At 38.8% G+C, this 19,289-nt stretch overlaps 1 protein-coding gene across 1 annotated transcript in view; it reads left to right on the top strand.

Annotated features, from left to right (window-relative positions):
- Window positions 1-18,879, top strand: part of DUSP22 (dual specificity phosphatase 22) — a 35,731-nt gene extending 16,852 nt beyond the window's left edge. The window contains exons 4-7 of the mRNA XM_007423861.4: window positions 4,827-4,876; window positions 10,073-10,147; window positions 11,036-11,207; window positions 17,747-18,879. Of these exons, the coding sequence (XP_007423923.2) occupies window positions 4,827-4,876; window positions 10,073-10,147; window positions 11,036-11,207; window positions 17,747-17,878 (429 nt within the window). The 3' untranslated portion in view covers window positions 17,879-18,879. The remainder of the gene's footprint in view (window positions 1-4,826; window positions 4,877-10,072; window positions 10,148-11,035; window positions 11,208-17,746) is intronic.
- The last annotated feature ends 410 nt before the right edge of the window (window positions 18,880-19,289 follow it).

The raw sequence follows: 19,289 nt of genomic DNA, 5'->3' as shown, positions 1-19,289 counted from the left end.
TTTTTGGGCTAACCTGAAAGAACTTGCCAGGTGTTTGAGGCTTCTTATTTGCATCTGGCCTCACAATTAGGTACCCTGAAGTTTTGTTTTTGGTTGTTAAAAAATATTTCTTGGAAGTCATCGTTGAAAAAATTTACATAAATTTTAATACTGAGAAGTGTAATGCCAAAAATACTGCAATGCTTATCTCTCCCCCCCCCCTCTTTTTGATTTCAGTCTAGAAATTTGTGGTGAGGTTCCGATAGTTTAAAAGTCAGCTTTATTGGCCTTTAAATTAAAAAAAAATAGCGATTCATTGATCTGTGAATAGATGGGGAACCAAGATGTAAAATTATTGTAGTGACCAAGAGAACTTGAAAAAGGGACGTCTGTGTTCCTACAAATTGGTTGTCACTTACATTCAAAAGAATGTATTTTCCAATTCTAAACATATTTGTAGAAAATGTCCTTAGCAGAATGTGCTTAAAATTGGATGGTTACATTTTCTTTCAGCACGTGGATTATTAATTTAATGTAATCTAACAGTATACTTTCTTGGCTTAAAAAAAACAAACGTATGAAACAAATTACTGAAGGTTTTTAATGTGGCATGTTTGCTGCATCTGTGATTGCTTGAAAGTAAAAGATTTCCTATTGACTTCATTTTTTTAACAGATTAGCCACAGCACTTGTTATTTCTAGGCACTCTTTGAACCGTATAGAATATGAATGCATGATGTCGTGATCTCATATTTTTTATGTTTAGATTTTCCTTTCTCAAGTTCTTCTTTAAAAATAACAATCATACAGTCTATCTATCCGTTCCATTAAATATAATTTACACTCAGGTTGCAACATAAAAAAACTAAGAATAGATTAAAAAAAAACCATAAAGACAAGATTGACTGTAGAACAGAATGGTCATTATGTGGTTGACCAAACTGGAATTACACGTTCCAGGTGCTCTAAGCCTTAATTATTTCAATAAAGCAAAATAAAATGCCTTCTTAAAATATTTAATATTATATACTTATTAATTTAAGTAAGTAACTATGTTTTTACATCTATGGTTTGTGATTAAAAGTTCACTAAATAGATATAGTTCACACAAACAATAAATTAATTAGCTTAAAGTATTCTCACCATTACATTGTAAATAAAGTGAATCTGTGTGTGTGTGTGTGTGTGTGTGTGTAATCTAAACATTTTGAACATACTAATAATTTAATGATAGTGTTTCTAAAACAAAAGTAGTGAGTTTTGAGAAAATTCTGCTGAAACAGTTCACCAAGCCTGGGTTTATTGATCTGGTGCCATCATCATTTTCTGGGCAGTGAGAGCAAATGTTAGAAATTTGGCTGAGCTGACTGTCGAAGTTGAAAGAAGCAAATCTTGAAATCAGAAGACTTGCGCTAGTTTTGTTAACTCTCCCTTTGTATCGGTTTAACTGTTTTCTTGACTTTCAGGGCCTAAGAGAAATAAAAGGTTTATGCTTGTGGTTACTCTTGTCTGATGAAATAGAAAACTGAGAGGAAAATGAACTTATTGGCTTCCCATTCTGTCAAGCATCTTCAGATGCACTGGAATTTGGAGGGATGGATCTAGAATCTGGCTTTGTCTGGAATCTGCATTCCATTCCATGTTGTTTTATACGGTCCAGGTATTGTTATAGCATCCTGATGTGACAGCTTTTCTGGTGTGCTTGTTTGCAGGATGTGCTCTATTGCCATTTCAGAAAATTCCTACTCACAAGTGCTGCCTTGAGAGAATGAGTGTGAAACTACTTCTGCCTGATCATTTTGCATGCAGGCGGGTCTGTGTTTGATGCCACTTCCCAGAGTATCTATGCTATTATTTATTACATATCTTTTGATTTCTGATGGTTAGTCAGAGAAGAAACTCCCAGTAGCCTTCTTTCCATCCATTTCTGGCCATATCCACAAGCTGCAGAGATGCTGTTGAATCAGGTGCTACTAGGCAGAAGAGCATCTGCTGGCAAAAATATTGCATGAAAGGCATGTGGGGGCAACAAGTATACATTTTCAAATGTGTGTGTGTTTTGGCTAACATGAGTGCTTTGGTGTGAGGTTATTTGTAACTTAGAATTGGGATGGGGGAGAGAAAGAGATTTTTAATTCTTGCATGTACCAACTAGCCTTGATTCCCCCTGCAACTAGATTGTTCCAGCTAGAGGATCAAAACAAAGAAAAAAGTTGGAGAGGGGAACTTTTTTGCAGGTCTTGGAACAGTAAAGCAGATCTCTTTCTCTGTTAGTTGTTTGATAGATATCTTCCAGAAATTCAAAGCACAGCAGTTCCATCTCCCATTTTTCCAACAAGAGTCTTCTGGGGTATATTGGCCCAGAGGCTCCAGTAAACTTCCGTGACTAAGGATGGACTCAAACTCAAAACTCCAATAACCATGATGCCACAGTGGTTTCTCTTTCATTTGTAATTCTAGAAATGTTATGAGTTTTCCAAATTGTGGAGGCCTATAGTTTTATTTACACTCACCTGCAAATAAATGTTCTTCCTTTTTTGTGCCCTCTCTACTTACTCTATTATATTGCTAGTTGACTTCCTTCTGCTCCCTGTACCTTTTATTCCTATTTATTTATCTATCTATCTATCTATCTATCTATCTATCTATCTATCTATCTATCTATCTATCTATCATTGCTTTATTGTTTTAATGAGGTGGGGACGTATTACTGTGGTCTATGTATGTGCTTTTCAGCCTCCTCCAGCAGCACTGCTCTCCTGTCCAAGGAATACTGGGCAAGGGGAAATATGGTAGAAAGGGAAAAAGCAGATATGTATGGTGAGGTAGCCTTCATCCAATCAAAATGGTTCCTATCTCTGCCTCTTCTACTTACTGAAATTATCAGAAGAGTCAGGCTGAACAACTGCACGATGCTATTAATGCCAGATTAATCTCCAGTAAAAAAGATAACAAATAGATCAAGAGGCCTACTTGGTATTTGTCACAGACCTGTATGAAGTAGATGTGGGCCAGACATACTGATTGTACAATAAGTTGACTGCCTGATGCAAAGTGAGTGCATATGACACATCATTTACATCAGTCACTATACTGTACTGGGGAGGAGTCAGTGGGCATCCAGTATCAGAGTATCAATAATATAGAGAAATTGTATGTCCTTAGTTGTGGAAACCAAATTTAAGTTTTTTTGAGGGTAGGAAAATGTAGGGTCTCCACAGTAATTCTTCTTAATGGTTGTCTGTTCCAGTATAGGAACAGATTATACGGATTGAGTAGTTTCGCTGTGTTAATGAACTGATAGAGTCAGAAGTAGAAATCTGCACACCTCAAAGGATATTTTGGGCCAAGCAGACCTGTACAAAATGGACTATATTGAAACTGGACTAGTAATACGTAATATATAAAAAGTTAGCAAAGTAGCTTTTAACTGGCTAGTAGGTGAGGGGAATATGTCTCTAAGGGGTATATGTGCAGCCCACCAATACCTTGAGTGTGTCCCTAGTACTTTCCAAAAGTTGCATCTGAATTGTAATTTTTAATATGTTAGATGGGGAAAATGATTAAATGCATGGGGAATAATAATTGTATTCAGTCAATTAAATCACTTTTAGATTTTGTCTTAACCACATTTACTTTTTGAAATATGGCTACTCAAATGCCTTTTAGATTTTGTCTTGGCTCTTGCTTGATACTCTTGGGAATAATGTGAAGATGATGGTTTTGCAGCAGTGTTTATGCATTGCATGCAAGGTTTTCCCCATTTCATTCCCCATCCTAACCCCATAGGATAGGAAGGATGGTAATACGAATCTCTAGGGAAAAATTCTGTATGTACAAGCCACCTCTCAATGTACCCATCCAGCAGCAAGGGTCAATGTTTTATTTAGATTTTGAGTTTTCAAAGGTTGGCTGGCTGTAAAGATTGCTAGAATGCTGCAGTAAATGAGCCCCTTTCATGTAGGGTTTGTGGGACTGGGAATCCAGAGGACTGCATTGCTGGTCCTGCTGCACTGTCTCCCACATCTGCCAGTGTTGAGGGACAGGTAGGTGAAGAGTTTAATTCTATGCTTGTAGCTCTTATGGAGTTGGGAACCTGTAAAATCAAGGGCCCATCCTTTGAGGAAATGTATATGTAATGAGATCTTGGACATCTGTCTTCCATATATGAATGCTGACAGGCAGGATGATCTATGACTCCACTGCCTTTCAGTTTTGGTTCTCTTTTACATAGAGAGAGCACCAAAGATTTTAAGGAAGTTGATCGAATCCAGCAAGGCAATTCTTACGTGGTTTTTCACTTTTCATTCCTTCTGCTTTACAGTATGTTGGTAAGGGCTGACCAAAAATGTGAATGCTGCTGATTAGAAGATGGTTAAGACTTTAGGACAGTACAGTAATAATCTTCAAAAGGAAAATGTCTATTTTAAAAAGTTCACACTAAATTTTGTTTGATTTTTAAAAAGTAATGGAAACCAAATAAATATAGCACTGCAAGTAATACCTTCCTTCCCCAAAGGACACATGCATTTTATTTTCCACGTTCATGTAAGAAAGCAAGAAATGCATGTCAAACAGTTAGTAAGCAGTTTATAGCATTGGAATGAAAAAAAAAAGATACATTAAAATGTGATAAGTAAAACAGAAAAGCTGAATATCTGTTTCCATTGCAAAAATTCACTTGCTTCTTCACAAGCAAAAATTCAGGCTGCATAAAATGTGGGTGATGAAACTTAAAATGCTTTCTGTGTGTGTGTGTGTGTGGGGGGGTTATCAATGCTGAACAAAAGTGGGTTCCTATCTCTGGATATGTTTTATTACAACTTTCCTTTTGCTTTTCTATACAGGGAGTAAAATACCTATGTATCCCTGCTGCAGATTCACCCTCACAGAATCTGTAAGTATTTAAAAGTATTCACCCTCACATTTCACCACTAGATAATAGTCTCAGGTCCATTGGAAGCAAAATACATCTGATTGGATTTGCAAGTATGTCTAGCTCCATGACTTCTTGACTTTTTAGAAACAACAGCTACCCTGTCAGCTATATTTTGGATACAGGTGTTTGGGTAAACATCCTAGGGAGTACAAATCCCTGCCTATGTTTTAAAATTTCACTTGGCACATAGTTTTCTAATTGTTATGAATGTAAATGAAATCAGCTCCAGGTTACTATGGGAGGAAATCTGTAGGATCTTTCAGAACAAACTCTACAATGGTAGCGATAGCAGTACTGAATTTAGTCTTCTAGCATCTGACTTTGGTTAGAGAAAAAAATCCGCACACACAAACCTATTGATTTGTAAAAGATCAGTCTCAGAAAGAAAGCATGTTCCTGAAAGTTGCATAAACAAAGCAGTAGTTACATTTCCCTCAAGTAAGCTTTTTAAGGAAGTTTTAAAAACCAACAACTAAGGAATTAACGTAACAAAGGAGGACGTCAGGGAAATGGTGACGCCTTTTTTTAAAATGTTTTTTGGAGGAATTGATGCTTCAAGCTGCATACATTGAAAATGCTGTGTCTGGTGCTCTCCGTGTTAGGGAAAGCTAAGGACGAAAACATCTGTGGATTTTTCCCATTTTTATTTAGGGGGGAAAAAAACTTTAAAACTGATAGAGTGGAAAACTGCTGTACTAATGCAGTTTACTCAAATGGCCCTGACCGATGTTGATCTCCGCATCAGTCATTTATTTTGATGGTTAAAAGGAAGCCACCTTGTAGATAATTTCTGGAGATGTGCCAGGATAGATAAGTAAGAAATAGGGCCTTTTGAGCCTTTTTGATGGAGACAGTTGTTCTGCCCAAAGTAATGACATGGCAGTATTTGAGGCAGCCCACTCAAGAGCTGAATCATCTCCTTTTCTTTCAAACCTGCGTAGCCTTTTGGGGGGCTATTAAGTGCCTGACGGACCACGGCGCTTGGCTAGTTGGCGTGTTTGTTTTGCTGAATCACAGCTGAGGTGGGCCTGCACTCAAAAGGTATTGGCTTCAAGGCGGCGCTGCTCAGATTTGCAGCTGAAGTGGAACGATACAGGCTGCCCAAGAATATTTGAGTGGCAGGCGTGCTTTTCGTAGCCTTCACTGTTTGTACTTACGAGAGGTAAAGGAGAGGAAAGGAGGGGGGAGCCACTTCCTGATAATCTGATTTGTAAAGAAACAAAAGTAGTTTCAAAGGGCCTGCCTGGAGCCTGCGGAAGGAAACGGAGCGCTGCTTTTTTGCTCAGAGCACAGTGCTGCCTCTTTCGCCCAATGCTTTCGAGATATATTTTTAGCATATTTGTTTCTCTCATAGAACAGTGAGTTCCCAGTATAGCATCCTGCAACTGCATCAGTTGATCATTTCAGCTCATTGGATACATCGAACTGAAGCCATGTTTTTCCAGTCTTTTCCCAGGTGGTGGTTCATAATACACTGCCTACTTCATCAGCTTCACAGGATAATCACAGTATTGCAGTATCCAAAGCATTTGTGCTCTTTCCGTATGGATCAGTAGTTAAATCCAAAACTACAGTGCCATATACAAGCAGTGCAAGGCACGTATCAGCCTTCCCCAGTTTGCTGCTCTTCAAATGTATTGGACAACAGTTTCTGGGACTTACAGCCATTGGCTGGCAGGGCACGTTGAATTTTTCCCTTTACTGTTAATTGACCTCCCAAGGGAGGTCAGTATTATATACTGCCTTCTGATTTCATCAGGCACCCAAAGCAATTATCTGACCCCTGGTAAAACTCACTCACTCACTCATTCATTCATTCATTCATTCGAGGTATATTAGTTAGGTTTTGGACCTAATATTGGACCATATTTGTTTTTAAAGGGTATAGTTAGCTTTTGGACCAAAGAAGACTTTTGATGAGTTGTCCAGCTTAAACTATTAATTCCCTCAAAGCTTCACAAATAGTGTGCTAAATGAATAGGAGAAATAGGAGAGAATTTAAAACTGAGACTTTAGGTACATTTAAAATAGTTGAAATGCTAAGCATTAGTAGGGATGCTAGGTTTTTCATGGGCTGAAATAACAGAGGAGCCAAATTAGCCTCCCTCAAGAGGCAGATTCACAATCAGTGCTCTCACAAAGAAGGCCCTCTATAATGCCAGTGAAATTGAGAAACAAGTTCTGTAAACTTTAGTAGCTTTATTCTAGGGGATTCTGGAGATAACCTGATCTGCTTCGGGAACCTGTTATGGTCTCCAGGTTGTTCCAGATGCAGTTCAGCCTGACTCAGTACCCCAGATCTGAAAAGAGTTTCAGAAAAATGAAGCTCTTTTTTAAACAAGAGAAGAACAGGAACTGTGGAATGGTTTTATTCTTATACAATTTCTCCATCCAATTTGTCCAGCACTATGACCAGGACAACCAGCAGTAGCCTAATTACAAGTGCCCAATCAGATTAAAGCCAGGCCTTTTTGTCATTTAATCTGATAATCCCACTCCCCCACCATGGTGCTTTATATCAACAAAAAATATTTGAGAGGGGGAGCACTGCTGTTCTCTTTCCTTTTGTTGCAAGAGAGCTCTACAGACACACTTTGGTTCTGGAGCTCCATAGATGTCTAGACTTGGAATGGACCAGGCTCAGATCTGCCCCAAGTAAATGATAATCCATTCCAAATGATTGTGCTTTACTTCATGACCCTGGTTTTGCAATTTATATAGAAGAAAATGTTGTCCTTCAGTATCCTAGCCTCTAACTATTTAGTTACAATTTTGCTCACAGTATTGTCATGCAGAAAAAGTTTTCAAATAGCAAGTAATAAAGAGACTATATATTTATTTAATCAAGTCTTCTTGCAAGGAAGTCTGATAGTGGGTATCAGCAGTAGTTATGAAGCCCCTCCTTCAAAGAAGCTTTGTTGAAGATTGATGACTATTCCAACCATTGTCTGCATTTTGTGGGGAAGCTACTCAAGCAAATGCACATGTTTACACACTCTTGGATGACATTGGGCATGTAAATCCATTTCAGTATGATTTCTGCTTGGGTTTGGCCCTGAGTTTTCTTTAGTTGCCTGAGGCCAATAGAAGGACGAAGGAAATGCAATGTTGTTTATTTTCCTGTCAACAACTTTTAATACCATCATCCATGATATCCTTCTAAAGCAGCTGCTTGGGATGGAGTTGGATTGATGTGCTTTAGTTGTTCCGATGTGGAAGTCAGCTTTTATTCTTAGCCCTTTTTCCAAGGCAGTGGTATTCCATGTGGGTCATTTACATTAACTAGGAAAAAACTTATGTTTGTTTATTTGGGGGGTAAATGAATTGTGATCCTTTGTGCCTTTTGAAGAATGTCCAGATAGATTCACTGAAGCCTTACCTTCAGAAGTCTTTTAAATATATATATATAAATAAACAAACAAACCAACCCTAGCTGATTTAAAGTTGTCTTGAAAACGTGCAGTTTTGAAATCATTTATATGACACCCATCCTGTTTCTTGGTGGGTAGTATTGAAGGATTTCACTGTGATTGTGATGTGTTCCCTGAATCTTGATGAGTCTTGCCTACAGTATGTCCTTCTGAATTGCTTGTTTTGAATTAGTTAGAAGTTTGTTAGCTTTCCCAAATAGCAGACATGCGGGAGTCCTGTAAGCAGGAAAAACACAATCCCCTCCATAGAATTCTGTTTCGTGTATGGCCCTGGCCTATCGCTGCCTGCTTTAGCCTTCATAGAAGCTTGCCCTCTGAAAGCAAGGCTGAGAATTTTCCCAGCATTAGTGCAAATGTTTACTCCAGACTAAGGGGAGCGGGAGAGAAAATGTCCCCCACTTGTGTTTTAAAAAGCAGTGAAAACTGTATTTTAGAGGAATGGTAAGCATGGAGCTTGTTTGATTATCACTCCAATAATCCCTATATACCACGTACATTAGTACTTACAAGCTTTTTATTGTAGATGGCAGCTGAGGTAGTTGTTTGTCTAAGGCAGTGTTTCTCAACCTTGGCAACTTTAAGACGTGTGGACTTCAACTCCCAGAATTCCCCAGCCAGCCATGGCTGGCTGGGCAATTCTGGGGGTTGAAGTCCACACGTCTTAAAGTTGCCAAGGTTGAGAAACACTGGTATAAGGCTATTCAGTGAGTTTATAGCTGGATTGAATAATCTAAAGAGCTCAGACTTGGACCAGGAGATCTTGATACTTAGTACATGTTATAAACTGTTGTATGATGCTCCTTGTGGCATCCTTGATTGTTAGGTGGTCACTGACTATAACATGTATATTGGGTGTTATGTTAGTCATGTAATTTATTTGAAAAATGCCCAAACTATTTGAGTTGAATTTAAGGCCAACCTCAGTGCACATGTCTGTGTACAGGTGGAGAACCTTTTCTTTTTGAGGATCGTATTCCATGTGACTCTGCTGATTGTGGGAGGGGCCGGAGCTAAGTGGAAATCAAGTGAACCCCTCTTTGTTCTCTCTTCCTTTCTCTTTCCCTGTCCAGCAGTCTATTAAAAGGTCTGAAGGTCTGTTGAGGGCTTGATATGTTTTCTGGAATGCCTTAATTGCTACTTAAAAAATCTAACTGTGATGGTAACCATATATCTTTGCAAAAGATAATACTTGGAAATTTAGTGCAGCTTTCCAAATCTTGTTTGGGAGTAGGGAGTTGAACATCACATAGTACTTCTTCAGAATTTATTTCAGAAACCAAGTGATTGCTGGTCTTTTTTACATCACATGATAAGAGAAGCTTTATTCAGTAATATATGTATAAAACATTTACGTTTTATCGGCAGGGGGAGATTATACTATGTATATTTTTTATTTACATTGCAATTTCTGTAACATGCAGACCTACTTGAGCATTTTTTAAGGTTTGCTTTAAAACACAGGCTGAGTACTGGAGCATTTAGCTTGACTGTAGAAAATGAGTGTTGGCAACCCAAGGCTAATGAAATATCTTGGATAGGATCTATCAGACTTGCACTTCAGATAAGCCCATTGTAGGGAATACGCTCATGCATTCATTCCAATATCTCTTTTTAAGCCCATCCAAGTCAATTTGACTGTGTTCACTGTTGCACCAAATCTTGTCCCAATACAATCTGCTCTTAAGTTCTTGAATTCTACTACTAAACTTTCTTCCTTTTCTAGAGCCAGACACTTTAAAGAAAGCATTGCCTTTATCCATGAGTGTCGGCTTAGAGGCGAGAGCTGTCTTGTCCACTGGTAAGAACTTAACAAGAAGTTTTCTAAATTGTATTCTTTTATTTATGGAAATATTGAAGGCAAAAGGAGGAGAGGACAGCAGAGGATGAGATGGTTAGATAGCATCACTGAAGCAATGAGTTAACTGAGCAAACTCAGGGAGGCAGTGAAGGACAGGAAGGCCTGGAGCAATATGGTTCATGGGGTCACGAAGAGTCGGATACGACTTAACGACTGAACAACAACAATTTATGGAAATAATGCATTGATTTCCCTTTAATACTATTGCATTTCTGTTTCATGATGTACTGGATACAGTAGCATTATTCTCCCTGTGGATTGTCTTTTGTACAAAGACAAACCTATTTAGAAAAAATTAAAGCTTGGCTAAACCACATAATTAAATTTATTTAAGTTATTCTCTCCCCAGTGAACCTTGGGAACTATATTTCTTTAAGGTCCGAAGTGGGCATCTATATCACATGATAAATACCAGAATTCTTGGAGTCTAAGTCAATTACAATAAAGTTGAGACATTTTGTAGGGTTTCCCTAACTTAAATTTTAACTCTAAGTTAAACACTGATGTTTCAGGACCTGCTTTGCATTTCAGTCTGTCGATGATGTTGACTGACAGCTATCCACAGTTTCAGAGCAGAGTTTCTCCAGCCTTACCTGGAATTGCCAAGGATTAAATATGGGATTTTCTGCACGCAAAGCATGCACTCAGTCACTGAACTAAAATTTCTTTCCAACACTAATTAATTCATAATCATTAATTCATGCTGACTTGTTTATTTTCCTGGAAAGTTTATCATGCTTCCTTTCTATCCAGCAATGGTCTTCAGGCTAGTTTACCACATATTTTCACCTTGCATCTCTTTTCATTTGCATTGGGATGGCAATGCAGCCTTGCTGGTGTTTCCAGGAGCGCGACCTTGGTTGTAGCCTACATAATGACAATCACTGATTTTGGCTGGGAGGATGCGTTGTCTGTTGTCCGAGTGTCGAGGTCATGTGCCAACCCAAATGCGGGCTTCCAGCAACAGCTTGAAGAGTTTGAAAAAAATGACGTGGCCCAGGTAAGTTCTTGGATCCTTGGCATCTCCAGCTTAAATTAGAAGCCATGAGTCGACTCTCACTGCTATGAGAATTCTTTTCGTTTGCACTGAAGTAGAAATTTGCAGGCTAATTGCTGAGTTACACAACTTATTTTCCTGGCCAGATCGGAATGGAGTTCTCTTAGTGTAGAATGTTGATTTTGTTCAGAAGACATCTGTTTCCATTCAGACAAGAGGTGGCCATTCCATTGCATGGCTTGTACAGATGCAAATGACCTTTTCAGACTGGAGGCCTGGTGTGCACACATTGTTACTTTGAATGCATTCTGTTGTGCATGTTATTCTGAAGCCAAACTTCAGATTTTTGGAGAAATTGATATTTAGTTTCCTGTAGGCCACTATGCTAGCAAATGCCAAGGTTTGGGTGAAGAATGGGAAGTAGGCATCATAGGACAGTTGCTGGAAGCTCAGCAGAACTAGGCACCTGCCTTGCCTTGATTTAATTCTCCATGTGGGGCAACTGGATATGTCCACCTCCATTTCCCTAGTGCCACATTGTGCTACTGCATCAAACATCCTGAATGATCCTAGATTAGCCATTGGGCTAAAGTTGTTGCAGCTCTCAGCTCAGAAATCCAAAGCATTCTCTAGCTAGACCTTGCTCCCAACATATCAAGTTTGTTATCCAACTGTGAAAAAGTTGAGACTCGAGAGCCATGTTTAGCTGCTTCAAAGTCTCCAGACTATACCATCAAGTTGTAATTTTAATACAAAAGAAAGGAAAACAATTTTAAATACTTGGGGCATAATAGTATTAATGTTAATTAATTCTTAATTAGTATTATTTGTAAGTTTGAGCAGTATACTTTTCGGTACTAAGTAAGTGTTTCTCAGAACTGTAATTTATCTCAATTTATTGAAAATTAAAGTAAATGGGATTATTACTGACTAGGGACACTGAGGGAATTTCCAGTCTGGATATCTCCCTTTTTAATTTTCAACCTTTGCAATAATTTCATAGTTGATAGTTAATAAAATGCCCCTGCATGATATAAATAGCTTGTTAGAAGATCAGTGGATGTCGGTGTGTATATGTCTTTGAATTTCAGTGCCATAAGATAATTTTTTCACTTGTCCTCAAATGAATATGTTCACTTAAAAAAAAATTATTGCACAGCTTTCTGTTTGTTAGTCCACATTTCTAGTCAGCCATACCAGCAGGGTTATAGTCTAACAGATTTGAAGGATGGTCTAGGTCAGGAGCAGGGAATGTTTGAATGGTTGGGAGATACAACTTGGGTAGGAGACCATGGTGACATTTCAGGGAGGTGGCCAAAATGTTTTGGCCTGTTTTTATGTTTATGGGTGTTTTAGAATTTTAACAGTGGAATGTAAGCGGAGAGCCTCTTGGAGTCAAGATCCTTATTTATTATTAACATTATGCTAATGGGGATTTACTACCAAGGGGCAGAGCCTGAAGGTCTCGAGTTCTTGGAGTCCCACAAAGCTTTGATTGCAGCTCCTGGTACCCCCTGCCCTCAGTCACTGTTAAATTGTGATTTTTAACGTGCTGAAAGGAAAAATAGATGGAGAGTCAACCTATTCCTGAAAACAACCATGTAGCCTTGATCTATGGATGGGGTGTGGGTGTGATAATATGATTGTCAATGGGATCTCATTTAATGTCTCAGTGTGGACATTTTAAAACAATTTGTTGTGCTTTGGTTGTTTTTCCACAGTACTTTCTAGGATCCCAGTGCTGCTTTCCTTTGCTCAGATGTGTTCTCATGTCACCAAGAAAAGGAGGTTAGACCAAGTGAGGCAATTTTTCCTTTGAAGCTCTATTGAGCCATTTCCGAATGAGGATCTTTTTGATCTGCTTTTTTTTTTCCTTCAGAAGATGTATGCTCTCCTTTCCCAGTCCCACAAAGGGAGATATTTCCTGTTTGTTTTATTTAAAGGACAAACAGGGTGACTTGCATCCTCCTCCCACAGCAGAAAAAATTGTTATTGCTGTGGGCTCAGTATCCTAGTATGGGAACAGTTCTTAGAGAAAGATAGAGAAGCTGCTGATTTCTCTCCTTAATGGGGTGGTCAGTATGAGCCTTTATCATCAGCACTGGGTCACTCTGTCATTCAAATATAACATAGCCATATAATTTATGCATACTGTATACATCACACTCACTGAAATACTAAACACACTGAGGACAGATTTTATAAAGTCCAATATTTTCTCTTGAGGTAGATAGACTGATCTACTTTTTAGATGGTATGATGAGCAATGCATTGATTGATGTGAGTGGGGCATGTATACTACCCTCCCCCCCCTTCAGAACTTGAAGTTACGTTGAGCTGAGGAGGAGCTGCATAGCAGTATAACATGAGAAGAGCCCCTTCCCTTTCTTTCCCCACAACTCAGTTGTAAGTATAGCTTGGATGGTCTAGAAAGTAGTAACCAAGCTCATGAAACTCATTAAATCCTAAACTGAATTAACAAATCACCCTGTTCTGCTATGCCCAAACACCACATTACAGCTTATCTTTGTAGGCTTATTCATGCAATCAACTAAGATCCACGAGGCACTGGGACACAATAGAAGAGAATATCTATAGCTCAGGGTTGAACTGTGGAGTTCTTGGTGCTTTCTGAGCTTGTTTCGTTGTTTGCTTGCAGACGTTCCATTACCTAACTAGGTAACATCATCAGCATGAGCATCATCAGCATCTTCATCACACTGATGATGTTACCTAGTTGGGTAATAAAACATCTGCAAGCAAATCGTCAAGCTCAGAAAGCACCAAGAACTCCACTGAGACACAAGTACCCAACCCCATTTTACCCTAACTTACCATGTTGTGTGAAGGGTAATCCCATTGTGCAAGGGTAATCTTGTCCTATTCCCATGTTTTGGAATTGTGCTTCCTTTGTTCCCATGTTTTGATCTGAGGCAAGCCTGCTTTTATTTGATTTTGGTCCAAGTCCTCTCTTACTATTGACCCTTGTCTTCCATATCACTGGACTCGGGAGATTAAAACTCAAACCCTCTTGATCATACTGTACCATCATTCTTTGTTTTGCCTTGCTTAAAGCCCAATGTGGACTCCATGGATTATATCAAATTATAACAATACAGAGCAGCTTCTATGTAGATCTTACGTTCATTTTATAGAAGCCACTTGATCATTTCACTATGCTAGGTGTTGCTAGGTGTACCTGTAGCTGTTGCAAAAGAACTAGAAAAACACAATCAACTCTTGTTGTTCTATTATCAGATGCACCACATTGTAAACCTCCCAGAGTCACCTCTGGGGGAGATGGATGGTATATAAATTTAATAATAAATAAATGTTATGCAGAGAGTTCCAGGTTCAGTTCCTAACATCTCCGTGCAAGAAGGACCTTGAGAATAACACTGGGCAAGACCTTCTCATTGCCATTCTGGCTATACAGTTATTCTTATTACAATTATTATTTCTGGACTGCCTTTCCACAAATGTCAGCAAGGTGGTATGATATAAATCAACAGACAGAAGTGAATAAAATGACTAGATATTAAAACAACATTGTGTTTGGGGGTCTAATATATTTCTAGAACTGCACTGCCCTTTCATCTGATGCCTGGTGCCTATTATGTTACGGCTACCCATTTGTGACGTGTACTTTTCTTCTGGAAAATATATTCTGGATATTTTTAATGGCTAAAGTGTGAAGCTGTTTTTTCACAGTGCTGTGCACTGCTCTGAGCAGTTTCAGGAAGGGAGGTATAGAAATACTATTTTTTAAAAGTAACTACTAGCAATTTAATAGGCTAGATCAAAAAATCATCTTAGATTTATCTCAATGCAAGGTAAGTAAGTCCCATCTTATACTAAGATAAACTGCCTTGACATAAAGCAGCTTTATGCACAATGGCTAGATTCACATGCTGTGTTACAGCATAATGTGGTTTGTTTTGTTTTGACTTAGCCAGATGGGTGAACCAGCCAATTGTGGCTTATTCATTCTTAAACCAGCACAATGTATTAATCTACCTTTACAGTGGTGAAATTTGAGAGGGTGTCGTTCTAAACAGAGCAAAGTGAGTGTTAGGCCAAGCCTACAAAAAGCAGCAAACAGGAGCAAAATTTCTCAGCTTCCTGCAATTCAGTTGATGCTTTCAGAAGTTGTCTGCCTATTTGCGTGTTTCTAGTCATTTTGAACTTTGCAATCTGTGTGACATTTGACCACAGTCTTACAAAATGTGCTTTATGTTATGCCATTTCACTTAACCGTTAGGCAGATTTGGAATATCATTGAACATGCAGCAAGCTTTTAGTTGTATTTTTTTCTGTTGGGGATGTACATGTCAGATTCTGGAATAATTTCTTTTCTGCCCCATGCAGGCAAAATGTCTTTATCTTTCTTGGGAGAAGCTGTAAATTAGTATGTCCATTTCTTTCACAGATTTGGTAGCATTCCTAATACTCACATTCCAAGAACAGCATTTCTAGTATTACTGTTCCAAGAAAGAGTTCAGCCCAACTTTTGATCTTTGATGTGTTATTGTGGCTTGAGCTTATTTTGTGTTTGCATAACTTACAGAGCTCGTTTTGCAAAAATATCAGATTGATGCTGAAGATGCTGTAAAATCCTTGGTTTGCTAAACTTGTATTAATTAGAAATAAAAGGATTGGCAGTGTTTCAAATTTGGATTTTTTGGTTTTGGCACTAAGGCAAATTACCAAGATTAAATCATTTCAATTAAAACAAAGTTTTACATACATGCTGCTGTCCTGAACAGAAATTTCCAGCTTGATTTATTTTAGCCTTAATGAGAAGACCCAAATTGGCACCTGCTCCTACACTGTTTTCAGAGGAACCAAGTCTCACAGCTGACAATGATCACAATTAATAATCCTATATATTATGGCCTCTTTGCTTACTTGAGAGGGTAGTGAATTGCTTCTTTCTTTCTTTCTTTCTGGATGGTAGACACAGGCTTCAGTGTGTTGTTACATGGGTAAGCAATATACGTATGTAGAAGAAAAGTACCAAGCATGGAAAAGACTTAAATACCTGTTCCTGACCATGGTTCTTCTTATTTAAGTGTCCCTAAATATCTTATCTAAATGTACCCACTACTGGAAAATTTAAATATCCCCAAAGTTGTTCATCAGAATCATAGCCACATTTGGCTTCTGTTGCAACAAAATGACAGCATCTTATACCTCTTCCTTAAAAAACAAAAAATCTGGATGACTTCTCCATTGATTGAATATATAGTACATACATTTTTGTCTGGGGAGGTTTAGAGCAGGATTGGAAAATCTGTAACCTGGCTGTTTGCAATGTTTGTCACCTACCTTGATTGTTCAGACTCTGGGTGGTGTTCAGCAAGGAATAAAAACAATCAAAGAACAAACCAAATTTACTGAACCCCAGTACAGTATGATATAATAATTGATAGTCACCAACAGTCATCGCAGGTCAACAGAATGGTAATCAAAGCCTTACAAAACCCAAGGAGAGTTGTGGCCAAAGGTACCACCAGGGGGAGCATGTTTCAGAGCATGGGGGCTACTACTAAGAAGACCTATTGTCTGACTCACATCCCTTTAACCTCCCATGGGGTGAGACCTTCAGCAGACTCTCTGAATGTTTGGACTGGACAGATAGTCACATTTGGCAGGGCAGTTCCTGAAATATTTGGGTGCTAGGCTGAGCAGGACTATTAGTTCTAATCATGGCCTGGGGCTAGCAACAATGGGAACTCTAGATCAGTGACCTCTGGAGGGCTACATGTTTACCATCCCTCTTTTAGTTTATTCACAATGTGTGGCAGAAGCCATCTTCTCTGAAGAAGCATTCCTCCTCTTTCTTTTATAGGAAAGAGTTCCTTTTCTAAGATGGTGTCTCACTGATTTTGAAACAACAGTGCTTTCGTTGTTCCTTTTTAAGGGGCACCCTTGAAGATCTATAATGTTGTATTAAAGGTCCCTGGAATGCAAAGTAAAACAGTTGTGGGGATGGAAGTTTGGGGAAACTGTTAGGGATTGGGAAAGATTCCTGGCTGAAACCCTGGAGAGCTTCTCTCCCAATTTTGTTTTCCTTAGCATTTGTCCCACATGTTTTTGCATTGCACTCACCTAGTTCTTACAGTGAAGTGATCAGTGCAAGTTGACACGAGGAGGATGGTTTATCAGCCAGCTTGTCACAGAGCCTGATGCTGATTAGGATTGAGAGAGACACCCAGTTGGCTTCATGTCTAAGGGAGAACTAAAATTTGAGTTTCCCTGTTCCCAGGCCAGCACCTTAACAACTACAACATGCCAGCTCTCTCAGCCTCTTTCCCAATATTGAACTTCAGTAGTCCAGTGGGATGACCAAGTATAAGGTGAAGTCCAGTGTAATAGATATAATGGTTTTCTACGTGCATTGTATCACTAGCGCTTACCTGTATTTTGGTCTAACTCAAGCATTGTCTCTTGAAATTTAGACAAACTTTATTGTATAAACTGTCCTTACCCAGCTTCCTTTAAACATTTCTGAATTGTCTTTTGTGCTTCCCTCTTTCCAGTTCAGAGATTGGCTTAAAGCAGAGTATGGCGAAAACCCTTTGCAAGACAAACAAGAAGCCCAGACTCTTCTGCAGAAGTACAGAGTCCATGCAGCAGATCATTACAAACATTTCAGGAAGGCAGTGGAATGATAATGTGGCTTCGGTGACTGCTGATCATGTATTGTAACCTTCAAGATGTAGTCACAGCTAAGCAGGGCAACTTGCGTTCATGTCTTCCTGCACGTGCCGAAAAAGGATTGCTTAGAAAGGAATAACTGGGGGGAGGGCGCAGGGGCTATCTGGGTTGTTATAATACACGTGTCTTTCAATCTTCAAGGAGCGGGACTCCAGAATGTGGAACCTGTTACGCTCGCTCGTGGTTGATCTTGCCTTTATTATGTGGAGCGCCCACTTTCTTCCAGTGGTGTGAAAACAGCATGCCGCTCTCTGATGGCCAAATAAATTTCTACAGATCCCTGCTCTTCAGGCTGCCTGCATAGACAGGGTTTGGCACAGCTGCACTTTTCAAAGTATGTAGGGTTTTTCTAAAGGGGGGAATGTGTGCCCCAGGGAGAAACTTGTACTCAACGGGAGTTCTGGTTTCGCTGCAGCCAGGCCCACAGCAGAAGAAGCCGCCTGTTTAAAATAGTAGCTTTTTCTTCATCAGTGGGAAACGTTGCAGCCAAATTAAGAAGCAGGGCTCTGATTCTATGCATGGTTGCTGCTCTCATGCATATATCTTCTTTTAGAAATGATTTTTAAAGTAATTCCTCTAGAATGTCTGTTTTAATTGACTAGTGCAAAAATATTATAGATAACATTGCAATCTTTATTGCCCCGGCATTTGTCTCAGAGAAGCTGATCACTCTGTTCCTTTCTTCCTTTTAATACTCTGGCAATGGAGGACTCTGAAAGTATATTGGAATGTACAGATTATATTTAAAGATTAAGACATAATTATAATGGCTACTGTGCTATAATGATGTTGAAAATGCCCTCGAAATACTACTGAAAAAATATTTTATTGTATACTAGGTATCTTGAGAAGTTTCACGTTTGACTGCTTTTCTCAGTGGAATATATTCAATAAAAGCTTCAGGGTTTTTTTTTTTTTTAAATAAAGTGTGATGCTATGTCACCACTTTTAGAGGTTAACAATAATTGTGGTAGAGACCATTTGTTCATGAAAATGTTGTTAAACGATCAAACAGAGAATATTCTGAGTCTTTTTCAATGGCTGGAAATCCTACTGGAAACAATCTGGTCTATGAACTGTATCTCATACTAGAAGGAAAATACATTTCAGATCCATGCTTCTCATTACAGCATAGAATCTAACATTCTCTGCAGATCATTTGGATTCTTAGCCAAGGGCACAGCATTGCCCGTATATGAAAGCACACACACATTGACATCCCCAAATACATTAAAGAACCAAAGGGACATTACTCTTCTTCGAAAACTCCATACTCAACATTGAACCATTCACAATGCTTTTAATATAGTCTTGTGCATGTTTTATTTCCATACTATTCTTTCCATGTTCTGCAATCAACCCAAA

The sequence above is a fragment of the Python bivittatus genome, unplaced genomic scaffold (assembly GCF_059951505.1).
Source record: "Python bivittatus isolate LINGU-HERP-01145 unplaced genomic scaffold, Pbiv_v1 ctg000840_np1212, whole genome shotgun sequence".
Lineage (NCBI taxonomy): Eukaryota > Metazoa > Chordata > Lepidosauria > Squamata > Pythonidae > Python > Python bivittatus.
The sequence above is the reverse complement of the archived record's forward strand: the minus strand, read 5'-3'. Positions and strand labels throughout refer to the sequence as shown.